Source organism: Dysidea avara, chromosome 1 (assembly GCF_963678975.1).
Source record: "Dysidea avara chromosome 1, odDysAvar1.4, whole genome shotgun sequence".
Taxonomy (NCBI): Eukaryota; Metazoa; Porifera; class Demospongiae; order Dictyoceratida; family Dysideidae; genus Dysidea; species Dysidea avara.
In genome coordinates this window covers 23,481,471-23,497,248 of record NC_089272.1, presented here as the reverse complement: position 1 = coordinate 23,497,248, position 15,778 = coordinate 23,481,471, and the positions used below count along the sequence as shown (strand labels likewise).

At 38.1% G+C, this 15,778-nt stretch overlaps 1 protein-coding gene across 1 annotated transcript in view; it reads right to left on the bottom strand.

The window, feature by feature from the left end:
• The window catches only part of LOC136236468 (uncharacterized), a 42,054-nt gene extending 28,977 nt beyond the window's left edge, over window positions 1–13,077 (bottom strand). The window contains exons 1-12 of the mRNA XM_066026655.1: window positions 13,053–13,077; window positions 12,844–12,975; window positions 12,366–12,413; window positions 12,060–12,110; window positions 10,541–10,576; window positions 9,053–9,097; window positions 8,905–8,961; window positions 6,301–6,345; window positions 6,205–6,246; window positions 6,065–6,106; window positions 5,968–6,015; window positions 5,823–5,876 (exon numbers count right to left, since the gene is read on the bottom strand). Of these exons, the coding sequence (XP_065882727.1) occupies window positions 5,823–5,876; window positions 5,968–6,015; window positions 6,065–6,106; window positions 6,205–6,246; window positions 6,301–6,345; window positions 8,905–8,961; window positions 9,053–9,097; window positions 10,541–10,576; window positions 12,060–12,110; window positions 12,366–12,413; window positions 12,844–12,975; window positions 13,053–13,077 (625 nt within the window). The remainder of the gene's footprint in view (window positions 1–5,822; window positions 5,877–5,967; window positions 6,016–6,064; window positions 6,107–6,204; window positions 6,247–6,300; window positions 6,346–8,904; window positions 8,962–9,052; window positions 9,098–10,540; window positions 10,577–12,059; window positions 12,111–12,365; window positions 12,414–12,843; window positions 12,976–13,052) is intronic.
• Window positions 13,078–15,778: the final 2,701 nt, after the last annotated feature.

Sequence of the window (15,778 nt, the reverse complement as noted above, 5' to 3'; positions counted from 1 at the left end):
CAAAGATCATTGTTTATTCAATAATACACAGTAATTTTGTACAGGTTGCATTGGTAGTTATTAATATGCACTCTTGCTAATACTATTACTTTTATTTTTAATACATGTTTGACTGTTGCATTAGAGTGACTGCTCTATTAGAGTATTTTGATCATGATTGACAAGTTTCTGGAAGTTCAAGTGACAACTGTTGCACAATACAGCTTTGAGTTGGGGGTGTTCAGCACCCCCAGTAAAATAGTCAGGGGTGCCCCCCTCTTCCTCCACCTATGACATGGACAGTACTTGAATGTCTTTTTTCTTGCATAAATTTATTTCATTTTCAGTAGCACAAGTGATCTTGACAGCCAACGCTGGAGACACCATATGACCTACTCAGCCATTTACCATTCATTACTAATTTCCTGGCCACCACCAATGGTGATGTGCTTGTGTTGCAGATACCATCATAAAAGATACTCACATTCATGGCTATATCAATAGCTAGTCTACTTTGATTGAAGTGAGATAAACACCTTATGCAAATATAATTGGGACACAAAGGAGGACACAGGCAAGTCCATGAAACTTGCATTGTATGTATTGCAGTATGTCAACAAGCTGAAGCAACATTAAACAGTGAAACAACCAAGCCTGTAATTTTAGCCATGCAATGTCACGTTACACTTATCTGAAGGCATCAGTCAGTCAGAAGAAATTCCACTGAATAATATTGTTGTGTTATACCTATCCAATACTGCAAAGGTCTCATGCAGGTGGTGTTTTAGGGTGTTATTTTTAGCCAGAAAGATTCATGATCCTATCGGTCTGTATAATTGTACATTTGTATGGATGCAAAATTATTAAACTATATGCACATACCTGTGGAGTTGGCTGTTGATGGTGGTTGATCTACAGTGGTGAAAACAAAATATATTACACACTTGTGAGAACTTTGTATTAGTAATATAATATACAAAAGTAGCTTTAAAACAGACGGGCTGGGCTACCTAGTAAATTGTGCTCTAACTTACATTAAATGTTTACTATTCGAAGCGGGTATGTTTACGGGCCTGTAACGTAGGATTTGTTTGCTATACTTATGGCATTCCTAAGTGCGCATGTGCAAGCATCTCATGACTTAGTTTGTTACATTTGCTATTTTAAAAAAAGACTTAGAAAAAATCGTGACACAAAAAGGTATATATAAGAAACGAAGAAAAAAGTTCTGATGTGACGAGGCAGCTCGATCCAACACACCCAGGTTTGGAGTACCCACAATCTACCACTGTACCACCAGTACTTGCTGGCTACTCCTCTTGTTTTTGTACTATTTCAATGTTACAAATATAAAATACTACATAGTCTAACTATACCAGTGGTGAAGAATCCAAAGCTGAACCCAACCCTAACCCTAATGTTAACCTGATGTAACCTGATGTTTGCCTGTTAAACACAATGACTTTCACTGTCTGTATGAAGGTAAGTGTTTGGGTGAGAGCGAGTAAAGCGAGCGTCAGTTTTTGGGTTGGAGCGAGTAAAGCAAACGTCCCGGCAAACATCCCGGCAAACCCTAGCTCGCCTCAAACTCACCCAAAAACTTACCTTTATACAACTAGTGTGTTTGATACTCGAGTTATATAACAAATGACCGGCTAAATAAATATTTGCATCATGACCGACTAAGTCATGAGATGCTTGCACATGCGTACTTAAGAATGCCATAAATATAGCAAAAAAATCCTACGTTACTGGCCAGTAAATATAGCCACTTCGTTTACTGTTACTAAGGAAGTTGAGTCTCAGTGGCGTAGCTGGCCTAGAGGGATTGGTTGGGCACCATTGTATATGTACAACCTGCAGCAACCAGCATGCAAATGCAGCTAGGGGGGTCTGGGGGCATGCCCCCCACCCCCCCAGGAACATTTTTGAAAATTACATGCTGAGATTCAATTTGGTGGCATTTTACAGTTAAAATTTGTCATCTCTAGTAGGACACTAGCTGTATGTATGTTTTGTTTGCATAATAATTATTATTAATTACATAGCTTCATGCATATTGCACCTCAGTCGTATCGCTAAAGCTAACTAGCTATGTAAGTTGAGTACCTGAGTTGGTAGGGTACTGGAACTGATTGGTTGGGCCTGTGCCCTACCAGTACCCACCTTAGCTACGCCACTGTTGAGTTTGCATTAATCTTGTCAATATATTCACAGTGTTGTGTGACGGCTTCTTGGGCCACATGATATAATACCATGCGTCTTATATGGTATACTACCATGTGTCTTATACGGGGTAATATATGTGACTCGGTCTGCCTTATCACCCACAATAGCGGGTTAGATTTTTTGTCACAAACACAAAGCTACCATGAACACATTATCAGATTTCACTATCACAACCAGCCTGGGTATAAACTGGTCTGCTTATGTGGCTGCTTTTTCCAAGCCCAGTGGTGAGCTGTATGAGCAGTCTTGGGCCTAAATGGAGCTCTGGCTAACAAGTAGATGGCTGTGTGTGGCTGTACAACTCTGTGGTGTTGAATGAAGACTAGTACTATTCATTTACTTTCATTTTAGCAAGGTTTGAGCCCTGAATGGCCCATAACTTGGTCTTATTCATCCCTTCGCCTTCCTCTTCCATTTTCTTTCATTAACCCCTTACCCACCCACCGCCCCTGCCACCGCCCATTGCAATGCTTGCCTGATGCAGCTGAGCCATGGTCAACCTCTTTAAAAAAATATCTAAAATGGCGAGAAATTTGCCTGTTGGCTGGCTACTTGTTCACTGGATGGTACTAAAGGTAAGTAATTGGTGAAAAACATTTGTACACATAACTAAAGCCATTGGCGAGCTACAACACTTTGAAAACGTAAAACCGGCATACTGCAATACTTATAAATGGGCAATAAGCCCAAAAAAATTTATTAAAGCTTTACAGCACAAGTGCTGAAGGACTGTAGGACACCTGGTCCTACAGCCTGCTCAAAGAGATTAGATACAAAGACATTAGTTACATAAGGTGTGTTTGAAAAGTTGCAGGAAGGAGAAAAAATCCATGACTGGACCTAGGTAGCCTCGAACCTGCAGCTATCCGATTTATGCTCAAACGCTTACAGGAGTCTACCAGGCAGTCAGGATGTTTTCTCCTTGTTATTTTCATGTAATTATATCCATAGGAGTTCTAGAGAGTGACTTATTATCTGTAAGTACCTAAAGTAGAACCAAATGGACACTAGTTAATTTATTAAAGCTTTGTCAGACCAGGTCACATATGTCATTGTTTAAGCATATATTATAAGAAATACTCTAAGAGGACTATAAAGGACATAATCAGGTACTAAACACATACCAGTGCTGGTGACCGATGGTGTTGTTGGTGGTACTTGGTCACCTATGGTAGTTGAAAACAAAACAGTATTACACTTATGAGTTTTGTACAGTAGGATACAAACACTTTAAATAAAGTATATATACACATACATGTACACACGTACCAGCTGCTGATGGTGGTAGTGTTGGTGATTGATCTATATAAACCATATTACACACTCATGAGAATATTGTACAAATATTTTAACCATTAACAGCCACTGAATAATACTTGATAGTAGGGCTGGGATGAAGCTTCGAATGTTTCGTGGGTTTGAAGGTTAAGTAAACTTCGAATTATAAAAGTAACCTTCATAGCTTCATAATGCACTCCTAGTCTACGAAAGAATTACAAATAAACATTGTTATCTTTATTGCAGCTGCTTATTCCTCTTGTGTGATCAACGTTCATCTCTTCGCGATCGATCTTCGTGTGCCACGCCCATTTTTAAACCATCACAGTTCAGCTTGCTACCATAGTTGCAGCCTTAACACCTTGTAATGTGATAGATAATGCATGGAAAATGTCCTTTTAGCCATTACATGGTGTTTATCTATGCATGATTGCAGTATAGCGGACACGCCCATTTGCAATTGATTGATTGCGTCATTCAGTACTGCTGCTATGCACTTTCCAAATGCTTACAAACTTATCAGACAGGTTTAGAATAATAAAATTTAAGAAGGATGTGCATAAATACAAGAAAACCTGTAACTTGAAAGCCAATACTGTAGCTCCAAATGTTCGAACATTTTATTAGGGAATGTTCGAAGGTAAATTTCAATATTCATCCCAGCCCTACTATAGAGTGTATTCCTTGGGCATAACGTATTTCACATACTGGACTCATGAACTGGACTCACGGACTGAGCTGGAAACAGCCTTTAAACAATAACCCAGGCAATATCCATCTCTTGTAGCACTGAAGACACTACTATCAAGCTACAACTGCTGGTACTGCTCTTCCTTACAAGTCATGGCACTAGCGCATGTACTAATTAATTAGAATACACTTACAATACATATTCATACAAGGTCTCACACAGTGGGAATGAGTCTCACTCATCTGCATGCAATCTCATGCTCACATGCACGAAACTGCTAATCTCACGCATTGCAGAGTGGCTATACTCTTCTCAACATTAGCCGTCAATTACAAGCTCCAAGTTCAACTAATTGCGCTTATAACTGAATACAGTAATTATGCTTATATAAAGACGCTCACTTCTATTTTAAAACAATAAATAGCACTAAAGTAGCTACGTAGGCATTATACAGGCTAGCTTACAAGGATGGAGTGTGTGGCAGTGCTACCATTCATTGTGTGCTGGGTTCTATCTGAAGTTGACAGCTACTAATGAGACTGACATGAAGTGACCACAGCTGAATTTGAGGAAAAGTAAATGAAGCTAGTTAAGCTATCCAACTGCACTAATATAATAGATACATTAAGTTTATGCACTATGAGGAACTACCATATCCTGTAAATGACAATTACTCTATTAACTTGTATGTTGCTTTGTGCATGGTAAGTTTTGTGCAGAGCCTTCCTAAGATAACAATGTTCTGTGGTATATTAATTGTAATTTACATCTGGTCATGCAGGGCAATCTCGCTGCCAAGTGAATTTGAACCTAGGCATCTCTACATGGTGTACCAGGAGTGATAAAGCGTGATAGAGGCTATTGTTGTAGCGTAGATGTTTTCTTTTGTTGCTTTAGCACTAATGTTAGGGCTGTAGGTCAAGATGAACCAATAATTATTCTTAGCAGGTAGCTATAGGTGGCACCACCGTGTGGGCGAGGTGATGGGGCTATGCAAATAAACTGGCTCATCACTACAGCCCTGACACCAGTGCTAGCAACAAAAGAAAACATGTACGCTACAACAATAACCTCTATCACGCTTTATCACTGCTAGAACATGTGTATCGTAAGTATGTTTTAATTATTTAGTGCACACACCAGTGCCATGACTTGTAAGGAAGAGCAGCACCACCAGTTGTAACTTGATAGCTGTGTCCCCAGTGTTGCAAGAGATGGATAATACCTAGATTATTGGTTAAAAGCTGTCAGTCCATAAGTCCAGTCCGTGAGTCTAGTCACCCCTGCTATTTGCTACAACAAGTGCCTGTGCAGTAGGGGAGTCTACATATGAAATTTGAAGAAAAATTGCCCCAACCATTTCCGTGATACGAGTGGCCAAAATTTTGGGGTTCTTTTCAATATTTTTGTCTACTTCTTTGTGCACACTTGGAAAAATCTGCAATAAGATACAAATGCATACCCTGATCAAGCTAAAACTTGACACACTTTAAGGGCTCATTAAAACGGTACCATGTTTGGTGGGAACCCAATAAAGAATCACAGAGTTACGACTAGTTATTTGTGTAAATTAAGATCGAATTTATGTCATGCCCACAGGGTAAACTCCTTGAAGGAATGAGCTGAAAATTACTATGTCACGTACCATTGCTGGTGACCGATAGTGTCGGTGGTGGTGGTGGTACTTGGTCATTGTCACCTATAGTAGTTGAAAACAAAACAACATCACACTTGTGAATTTTGTACAGTAGGATGACAAAATTTTAAAATATACACATACATGTACATACCAGCAGGATTGGATGATTCTGGTACCGTTGATGATTGATCTAAAGTAGCTATAGTGAAAACAAACCATATTATATTTTATAACTACATGTAACATACCTGCATCAGAATTGGCTTGCACCCCAGTTCTCTCTGGTGAGCCTAGTAAAAACGTACACTCAATAATTACATCAAAAAGTTAACATAAATAGAACAATCACTACTCTAATAGAGTCGTCTATTTAGTATTTATTACATACCAGTAGTTGTGGTGTTGGTGGCCACAAGTGGTGGCTGGCCACCTAGTAAACAAACTATGATTATTTTATTTGATATATTTATATAACTAAACATACCAACAGTGGAACTAGAAGAGCCTGCAGGTACCTCATCAGCCTCTCCTAATAAAATAATTGCACACACTTAACATTATGTATGTTCAAACTTTAAAAAGAGGATGAATAATAAAGATATCATGCTGCACGCATTACAGAAATATTTTGATGGTGTACTCTCCCATACAGAAAGAGTGCATGCTGTAGTGCAATGGGGTGGCACTCCAATATACTCTGTACTCCCATCTTCGTCCTTGGTCAAAGTGGTCAAACTTGAAAAATAAGCTTTGATCCTTGACTTACGTTAAAATCCGTGCTTGACTCTTGACCAAATTTTTGTACATTTTTGTAAAAAAATATAGTTATGTTAAGTATCAATTGTGGCATTCACTTTACAATCAAACTTGTCTTTTGACCTACACTGTATTGCAAATTTCTTGCTTGGCTTTTGACTTTTGTTTTGACCGAGGACGAACTTGTGCTATCAGCAAAGATAATTGGGACATAAAGGCCGGAGGATACAGTAAAGTCCATGAAGCACTGCATTGTACTCAACAGGCTGAAACAACGTCATATAGTGAAAAAAATCAAGCCCATAGTCTTAACCGATATCAACTTACACTTGTCTGAAGGAATCAATCAGTCAGGCAGTTGGTCAGTAGAAAATTCACTGAATATTTTTTCTTGTGTTGATACTGCTAAGGTGCCATGCAGGTATTGTGAGGCTGGTTTTAGGGTGATATTTTTAGCCAGAAAAGTTCATGATCTTTTCGGTCTGTGTGATTGTACACTTGTAAATTGTGGACAAAATCTTTCAGTCAGAAAATTATTAAACTACAGTATGCACATACGTACCTGTGATTGATCTACAGTGGTGAAAACAAACTATATTACACACTTGTGAGAATTTTGCATTAGTATAAGATACAAAAGTAGCTTTAAAACAAACTAGCTGGGCTACATAGTAAATTGTGCTCTAACTTGAATTAAAATCTACTCTAAAATTTAACTCCTATGATGTTTACTCCATCTACAGTTATATTTGTTGTTTTGTGCAAATTGGGGCCTTTCTTTACAAACCAGGACAAAGCAGCAAAGCCAATCCAGTGTTATCACAGGGCCGGAGCCCAGAGATTCTGAGTGGTCAGGCCATGGACTGCAATGGAGGTCATAGTCATGCACACTACATTTTATTGATTTGAAATTTAAATCAGATTATCTACTGTAATTTTGTTTGTGTGTGCTAGCTACAGCGTGCATTAACATGCTAAGCTAAGGAAGTCTGGGGAAATGCTCCCTGGGAAAAATTTTGAAAATACATGTTCTGGAATGGCATCTGGAAGCTATTTTACATACATGGTCTCTTTCTGCTTTTAACACCAAGAATATATCCAGGTAATTTTGAGCTACTGTATACCAATTAATTCAATTTAATATATAGCTAGTAGCTAATTTTACTTTCATGATACAAAGTGAGTTTAGTTCTTGAGATACTGAAGCAATAAATGCATTATCAGTTAGCCTATTTTGCAATTCTATGCAGATGGTCCACTGGAAAGTAATTTGAAGACAATTAAAATGGATATAATGGCTTAGATCAACCAGACTGAACCAGTGTAATAAGAGTATTGATGAATGCTCTATTAGACTATCACGATGACTGTTCTATTAGAGTATAATGTGATGACTGCTCTATTAGAGTATCTCGATCTTTTTGCAAATTCAAGTGACTGAAAAGTGGTCCGGCATTGGCCGGACCAGCCGGACCGTGGGCTCCGGCCCTGTGTTATCATCTGATGCTACAGATCTGGAAATAGTACATCCATATGTATAATCGATTTCCCAGAGAGGTCTGGCATAATAGTGCTTCATTTTCACTTGTACTTGTTTGTTACAAACAATGATATGATGAAATTTTAAGTAAGTACTCTGTAGCTAGTTTTTGAGATATGACGATAAATATTTGAAGTGACTGAAGTTAATATCTGTCCAGAATTAAGCACAGTTACAGTACGTTATAACTCAGCAGCTTTTACTCAGATCCTTCTATACCACTGCAAGGATTTTCTATGATTGTTCCATCTACATACTGGTTTTCAGCTCACTCTTCATAGCGGTTTGCCTGGTAGGTATAAAAATTAATAGTTTTCTATTCGTGAAACTAGATCTTGTAATTGTGACACAAGTTGGGTTTTGTGTATGATCTCTACATGTAACTTGATTCCTTTCCAAGCAAACAAAAAGGCACTCCTATGATGTTTACTCCATCTACAGTTATATTTGCTACAACAAGTGCCTGTGCAGTAGGGGAGTCTACATATGAAATTTGAAGAAAATTGCCCCAGCCATTTCCGTGATACGAGTGGCCAAAATTTTGGGGTTCTTTTCAGTATTTTTGTCTACTTCTTTTTGCACACTTGGCAAAATCTGCAATAAAATACAAATGCATACCCTGATCAAAACTTGGCACACTTTAAGGGCTCATTAAAATGGTACCATGTTTGGTGGGAACCCAATAAAGAATCACTGAGTTACGACTGGTTATTTGTGTAAAATAAGATCGAACTTCATGCCCACAGGGTAAACTCCTTGAAGGAATGAGCTGAAAATTACTATGTCACGTACCATTGTTGGTGACCGATAGTGTCGGTGGTGGTGGTGGTGGTACTTGGTCATTGTCACCTATAGTAGTTGAAAACAAAACAACATCACACTTGTGAATTTTGTACAGTAGGATGACAACATTTTAAAATATACACATACATGTACATACCAGCAGGATTGGATGATTCTGGTACCGTTGATTGATCTAAAGTAGCTATAGTGAAAACAAACCATATTTCACACTTGTTGAGAATTTTGTACAAATATTTTAATCCAATAACAACCATGAAATACTTGCCGTAACGTATGTTTCTGACTGACTACTTAACTATATAGATACTTTTGGTATGGAGATCCGTACTTGTTAAACACATTGCTCACTGAGTTATGACTTAACATGTTATTAAACCTATAGTTGTAATTAATCCAGTGTTGTGATTGTGTATATAAGTGGTCAGCACTGTATGCAAATTTCAAACAGGAAAAGTACAACATTTCATTGGTTGCTACAGCTAGAAATGTACAATAAAAAGGTAAACAGCAATGGCAGAAGAATAGTGTATTTTAAGCTATACAAAATAAACCATCCAATCAATGAAGGACTGCATTAAAGCTTAACTTTCTGTTCGCATCATGTTTACTCGAAGGGGGTGTGGCTGGTAACTAAAACCAGTTGAACCAGTTAACAAGCCATGCATTCCGCTACAATTCATGGAGATTAATACAAGGCTTCCCTACAGTACGTTATTTTCCGTGGTCCTGGAGAAACGATTTCAACACTGTTCTTCATTTGTAATGCTGTGTAATGGGCTGAACAGCTGAAAGTGAAGTGTATGGCTGCTGCAATTCAAGGCAGTATTTGATAGTGAGCAGTACTGTACTTATAATGTGTCAACGTTTACAAATTAAGAAGCATAACAAACGATATAGTAAAATCTACACATACTGGTTGGAATTGTGCTGGTGACCAATGTTGGTAGCTGTTCTTGGCCACCTATTGTAGTTGAAAACAAAATACACACTTATGAATTTGGTACAGTAGGATACTAACATTTTAATTAAAATATATAGATACATACATGTACATACCAGCAGGACGGGATGTTTGTTAATTGCCCACTGAGTTATGACTAAACATGTTATTAAACCAACAGTCATAATCCAGTGTTGTGTATACAAGTGGTGATTATACAGCCAGCAATTTAAGCAAACTTCAAATAGGAGAAGTGCAACATTTCATTGGTTGTTATGGCTAGAAATTTACAGTATAAAGGTAAAAAGCAGTGGCAGAAGAAGAGCGTATTTTGAGCTACGGAAAACAAACCTTCATTCAATGAATGAAGGACTGTATTAAAGCTTACCTTCCTGTTTTCATCACGTTTACTTGAAGGGCATGTGGCTGGAAACTGAAACCAGTTGAACCAGTTCACTAGAAGCTAGCCTACGTGCTGTAACAGGTGTATAACGACTGAACAGGCCTTGCAGGTTACCAGGAATGGCATGGTAAAAGGAGGCATATCCCCTTTCTATGTGAGGAGAAGCCATGAAGCTTTGTGTAGAGAATTCACATATTAAAATGATGGACAAACTGAATTTAGTATGGTAGGATAAAACACTTTAAAATATACGTACACATACATGTACATGCAGTACATACCAGCAGGGGATGATCGTGGTGGAATTGATACAGTAGCTATAGTGGAAACAAATTATATTACACACTCATAAGAATTTGTACAAATATATTAACAGCCACTGAATAATAATACTTGCCCAGTGCTTGAATTGAGGGTATATGGGAGTATACATGTACCTTGTAAATTAGTATACCTTGTTAGCCTAGCCAAGTATAAGAGGTACAGTGTACATGTAGCTAGCACCCCTTAGCAAACAACATCCATGTAACATTAGTAACTACATAACAAATACACAAAAAATTCGAATTTTCCACTGGAGTAGGGACCATAAAAAGTACTGAAACAAGCTGGAGTAGTGAATGATATTAAATCACAGTAAAACAATAAGAAGTGCTATATCCCTACTGTGTATTTCCATTATGGCATCTTGAGCACAGTAGGGATATCACTTCTTATTGTTTCAGTGTGATTTAATACAGTGCACTACTCCAGCTTGTTTTATCAATGTGCTATGATCCCTACTCTACAGTGTAGTTGAAAATTCCAATTTTTTGTGTACTTGTTTGTTAACTTTTTTTGTAAATAATTATTATGACTGGCTGTGAACCCACGTATACCGCATCTGAAATGGCACCGTGCGCCCCAGCTATATCAATTATCGTCTGAAAAGTGAAGTACAGTACCCAATACGCTTCATTGTCAGCTGTGTTCAACTCGTTACACAGCAGTACAAATTAAGAACTGTTCAAAAAGCACTTCTGTAATCAAAATAGCCACTATGAAAAATAGTGACGATTTCCGTCACAAAGAGAAGCCATCATGTGCTACCGCAAAATCAACACTTTTGTGAATGGGACACACTGGTAAGTCCATTCATTATAAGAATACATTGTATGTACTGCGGTATGCCAAAAGGCACCTTTCGCTCTGAAGCAACGTTGAACAGTGAAAAAATCAAGCTCGTAGCCTGTCTGAAGGCATCAGTCAGTCAGTTACTCAAGTCAGTCAATAGAAAATTACATTTAATAAATTGTTTTTAAAAAATTCCAAAGCAACTTGTTGAAAGCATTTCAGGTCTGAAAGCTTGTGTTTGGGCTTAGTTTTACCTAGCCAATACTGCCTTGCGTTCTCAGGGAAAACTGAGGCTGCTTTTGGGTGATTTTATTTTGTTTGCCACGCCTAGTGGTCCTACTATCATACTGTATGATACTAAAATATTTAAGACATGTCCGAATACAGTGGTTACAGTTTTACTGGGTGATTGGTCAACCAACACTGGCTATTAGCCAGCAACAGAAGACTGTATAGTACACATACATACAGGGTGCATAGTACATACAGTGTGCACCCTGGCTCATATTACAATTACAGTGGAACCCCTCTAAGATGGACACTAATTTCTGTCCTTAATAAAGAGTTAAGGCCTTATAGGGTGCACAAAATTACTAGCACTGTTTATCTGGGACCTGTCCATTATAACGTCCACTATTCATTGGGTGTCCTCTTAAAGGGGTTCCATTGTACTACACATTTACTTACCACTAGGTACCGACCTAGCCGTTGCCACAGGTGGTGTGACACCACGACCACCTATTGCAAAAAATATAGCAGTTAAAAGACCACAAGCTTTTTAATCTTATGTCCTATTGGCAACTATACAAGTGGGAGATGGATTTAGTATGAGACAAAAGGGTAAATCTAAACAAACTCAAAATGGTAAGTTTAGTATGCAGCAAAGAGCTGTGAGTTTTAGAAGGAAAACTGGCCTTAAGCTTAACCACAACACGACTAATGTCATTTACTGCACTGATTCATTATAAATAAATACATACTAGTGTAACTTACCAGAGGAACTCCTTGGGACACCCTCAGATGTCCTACGTGGACCACTGCCTATAGACAGATACAATATAAACACTGTACAATATATAGTAAGCCAATATTCCATACAGTACGGTAGTACTGTATATTAGGGTTTGGCTAAAATACTGTATCACTCTAAAACCAGCCTCCTCACAATACCTTCATCATGCCTTGGTAAAAGCCCAAAAGTGCTTTCAGTATGACCTGAAATACTTCCAAAACATTGCTATGAAATTAAACAAGTTGATGTTGTGCTACTTCTAAAAACCAGGTGGCCAGCAAGCAAACCTAATTGGAATTGATTAACAGTGTACTAAACTAATATTTATTTTGGTTTGTTGCTACATACAAAAATTGAATCATCACAATATTTTGTTCATTCGCGTATCCCATAAGCAGTTATCCTGGCTATCATATAAATCACCCTGGTTCATGTTACAATTACTACATATTAACTTACCACTATAGGGAGAACCTCTGGTGGACCTTGGCAACGACCTAGGTGACCGTCTTGTTGATGATGTTCCAGCTGCAGGTGGTCTTGCAGGCGTCACAGCTGCAGGTGGTGTAAAAAACATAACAGTTAAAAATCCTAAAACTTATGTGATTACATATGGAACTTAATCCAATTTTAGGAAGTTAGTTTTACTGTATCACATGCCAACATACCTGGCATGGTCGGTGGCATGACCATGCTCACCATGGGAGGTCCTATGAATAGCACAACACATGATTTTTTGTTTTTTTTAAATAGCACTTTTAATTATACTAATTATCATCACTGTGATATTTAGGATTTTACTAGCTAGCTATCACCTGAGCAACCTCATGCCTACTGAATCCATTGGATTTCACCTTCACAGTGTACGTATGTTAAACTGCTAATAGTGTTTTGTATTTATGTCTATGTCTATTTGTTTCTATATAGACAATACCTAAAACTTATCGCAAGGGGCGGGGATGTCTCTTCCACCATTTACAGTAAGCACTTGCTGTTTTACACTCATGCAAGAAAAAACAATGGACTATAGCTCAGATGAGGGCAGCTATGGACACTGTTAAGAAAGGAATAAGCATGAAAAGAGCTGCAATTGAATGCAAAGTACCACGTTCCACACTAAATAACAGACAGAATCATAGGAAATGTAGTACTATATCCTATGAAGATGATGCTCGAAGAAGCATGGGTCCGTTGTACCTGGATACACTAGCATTGGATTGATGTTAATGGTACGGCTTTGTCTACTCAAAACTTGCTTTATTCACTGTAGTGTCTATTTGCGTAGTGTGATCAAACTTTTCATTATGCAACTGTACTGTAACTGTATCTATACACATACAGAAATGAGGCATATATATTAGATTCCTTGGTACCATGGATAATACTCTATATGGATAGCAGAGTGGCCATTCATGCTTGGTAGGATCAGCAGTCCCAACTCTAGCCAAGGTGCTAATAATTAATGCTGAGAAATGTATAGGAACCGACAACATATGCATGGTGACGATAAATGGGCCAGCACAATCTTCTATGTGTTGAAGTGATTTACTGGTACTGACTGTAAGTGTGTACGTTGCATGTCAACATACCTGGGATGGTCGGTGGTATGACCGGGATCACCATGGGAGGTCCTATGAAAATCACAGCACATGAATAAAAAATTGCTTATTTTTAAATAGCCCCCTTAATTACCAAATATAATCATAAACCAAATCATGAGCCAAGTTATAGCATACAGTGTAGTTTGCAAAATATTCTATACAACATATACATGTAATACAAACACTTACTTGGAGAGGCTGCAGTGGTACTTGTAGATGGTGGTAAAGTACCTAAGTACGATGTAAACAAGTATAAATGAAATATAAAATCCTCCAGATGAGTATCATACAGCACTTGTTAGAATTATCAATTGAGTTATATAGTAAGTTAATTAGTCAATGATCTGTAATGCTCTTAATACTGTAGATTCCCTTAAAATTTTGTAGAAATAAAATAATTTCATTTGGGTCTGGCCAAATGATTAGGAGTAAATATGTACAACTGGTGCCCTTTAAGATGTGTCCTTGATGTGGCTTGCACAATCCATGACTAAAGTATGTTGATTGCTAGTATTTGTTGGGTTTCTCGTTTTAGGAATGCCAATACACACACTGAGATACAAAACCCATCAGTCACGCACAGCGTGACTGCAAAAAGTCATCACCCAGGAGACCTCTCTAACAGTGGACAATGCTGTACCATGTTTACAAGGATGTTTGGACTCTGGTTATTGTAGAGATCATGTGAGTTTCAGCTGCCAAAGAAAAAATAATGTGCTATCTTTTTTTTGAATTTTAGATAATTTTGCATTTGAAGATGTGTGCTGAAATTTTAGGGAATCTACGTACAGTATGTAGAAAACTCATTGGAAGTGTTTTACTGTAGGTGTTTTTGCATGGGATTAATCCATGATACAAAGCAATGAGATATTGGCTCCCCCTTTATTGAGCAAAAAAAGCAAACCTTTGTGATTCCTACTATTTAGTACTACCTTAAATAATATGTAATGTACCACTCTGCGTGGGCAGTTCAAAGGCACCGCCAGTGCCATAATTTGTATATTGCACTGCTGCAGACCGCAGCGAGTGCATTATAACTTATAACGCACTGGTTGCGGTTTTGTAGACCACAACGAGTGCATTATAAGTTATAATGCACCGACCGCAGTGCAATATACAGATATTGCACTGGCTGCGGTTTTATGCAGCATAGCACAAGTGCCGTGGTGAAGACCACTACGACACCTCACCTAATAGGTGGAAGGACACTTCACAGATCACTCAAATTCTTTTATAGCCTGACATGTAAAGGTCGATTGTGGGCCATAACGTCACCGATACGTATAATGTTTACAAGCAGCCAATGGCGATCGAAAAAGCCAACACGGATGGCCACAACTCTAGTCTACATATATATAAACGTACTTATACACCTTACTAGTCTGGTGCCATCTTAGCCCAGATTAAACTGTAGTCCACTTCGACAATGACTCAATAAAACAAATATATTCTAAATAATACTAACCTTTACGTTCGATTGTGGTAACCAGTTTTGTCATGCCACCAGATTCGAGTTTAGCCAGTGTGAATAGTAAGAATTAGACTAGTATCGTTTAGTAGTTGGGTTTTGTTTACTCAAAACGTCTATTTAGCTACTTTTTTTCGCTCGAGGGAATCACTATGGCGATTAGTCTGGCGCTTAGTCTATATGGCGATTGAGTGATCACGCTGGCATGTTGAGCACTACATAATGAGAGTCGAACAGCGAATGCAGGTTAGTGATATAACCCATAGCGTACTAGCTTTCAATATCTCAGGTGGCTGCAGTACTGCAGGGGGAACGTCATCGCAAC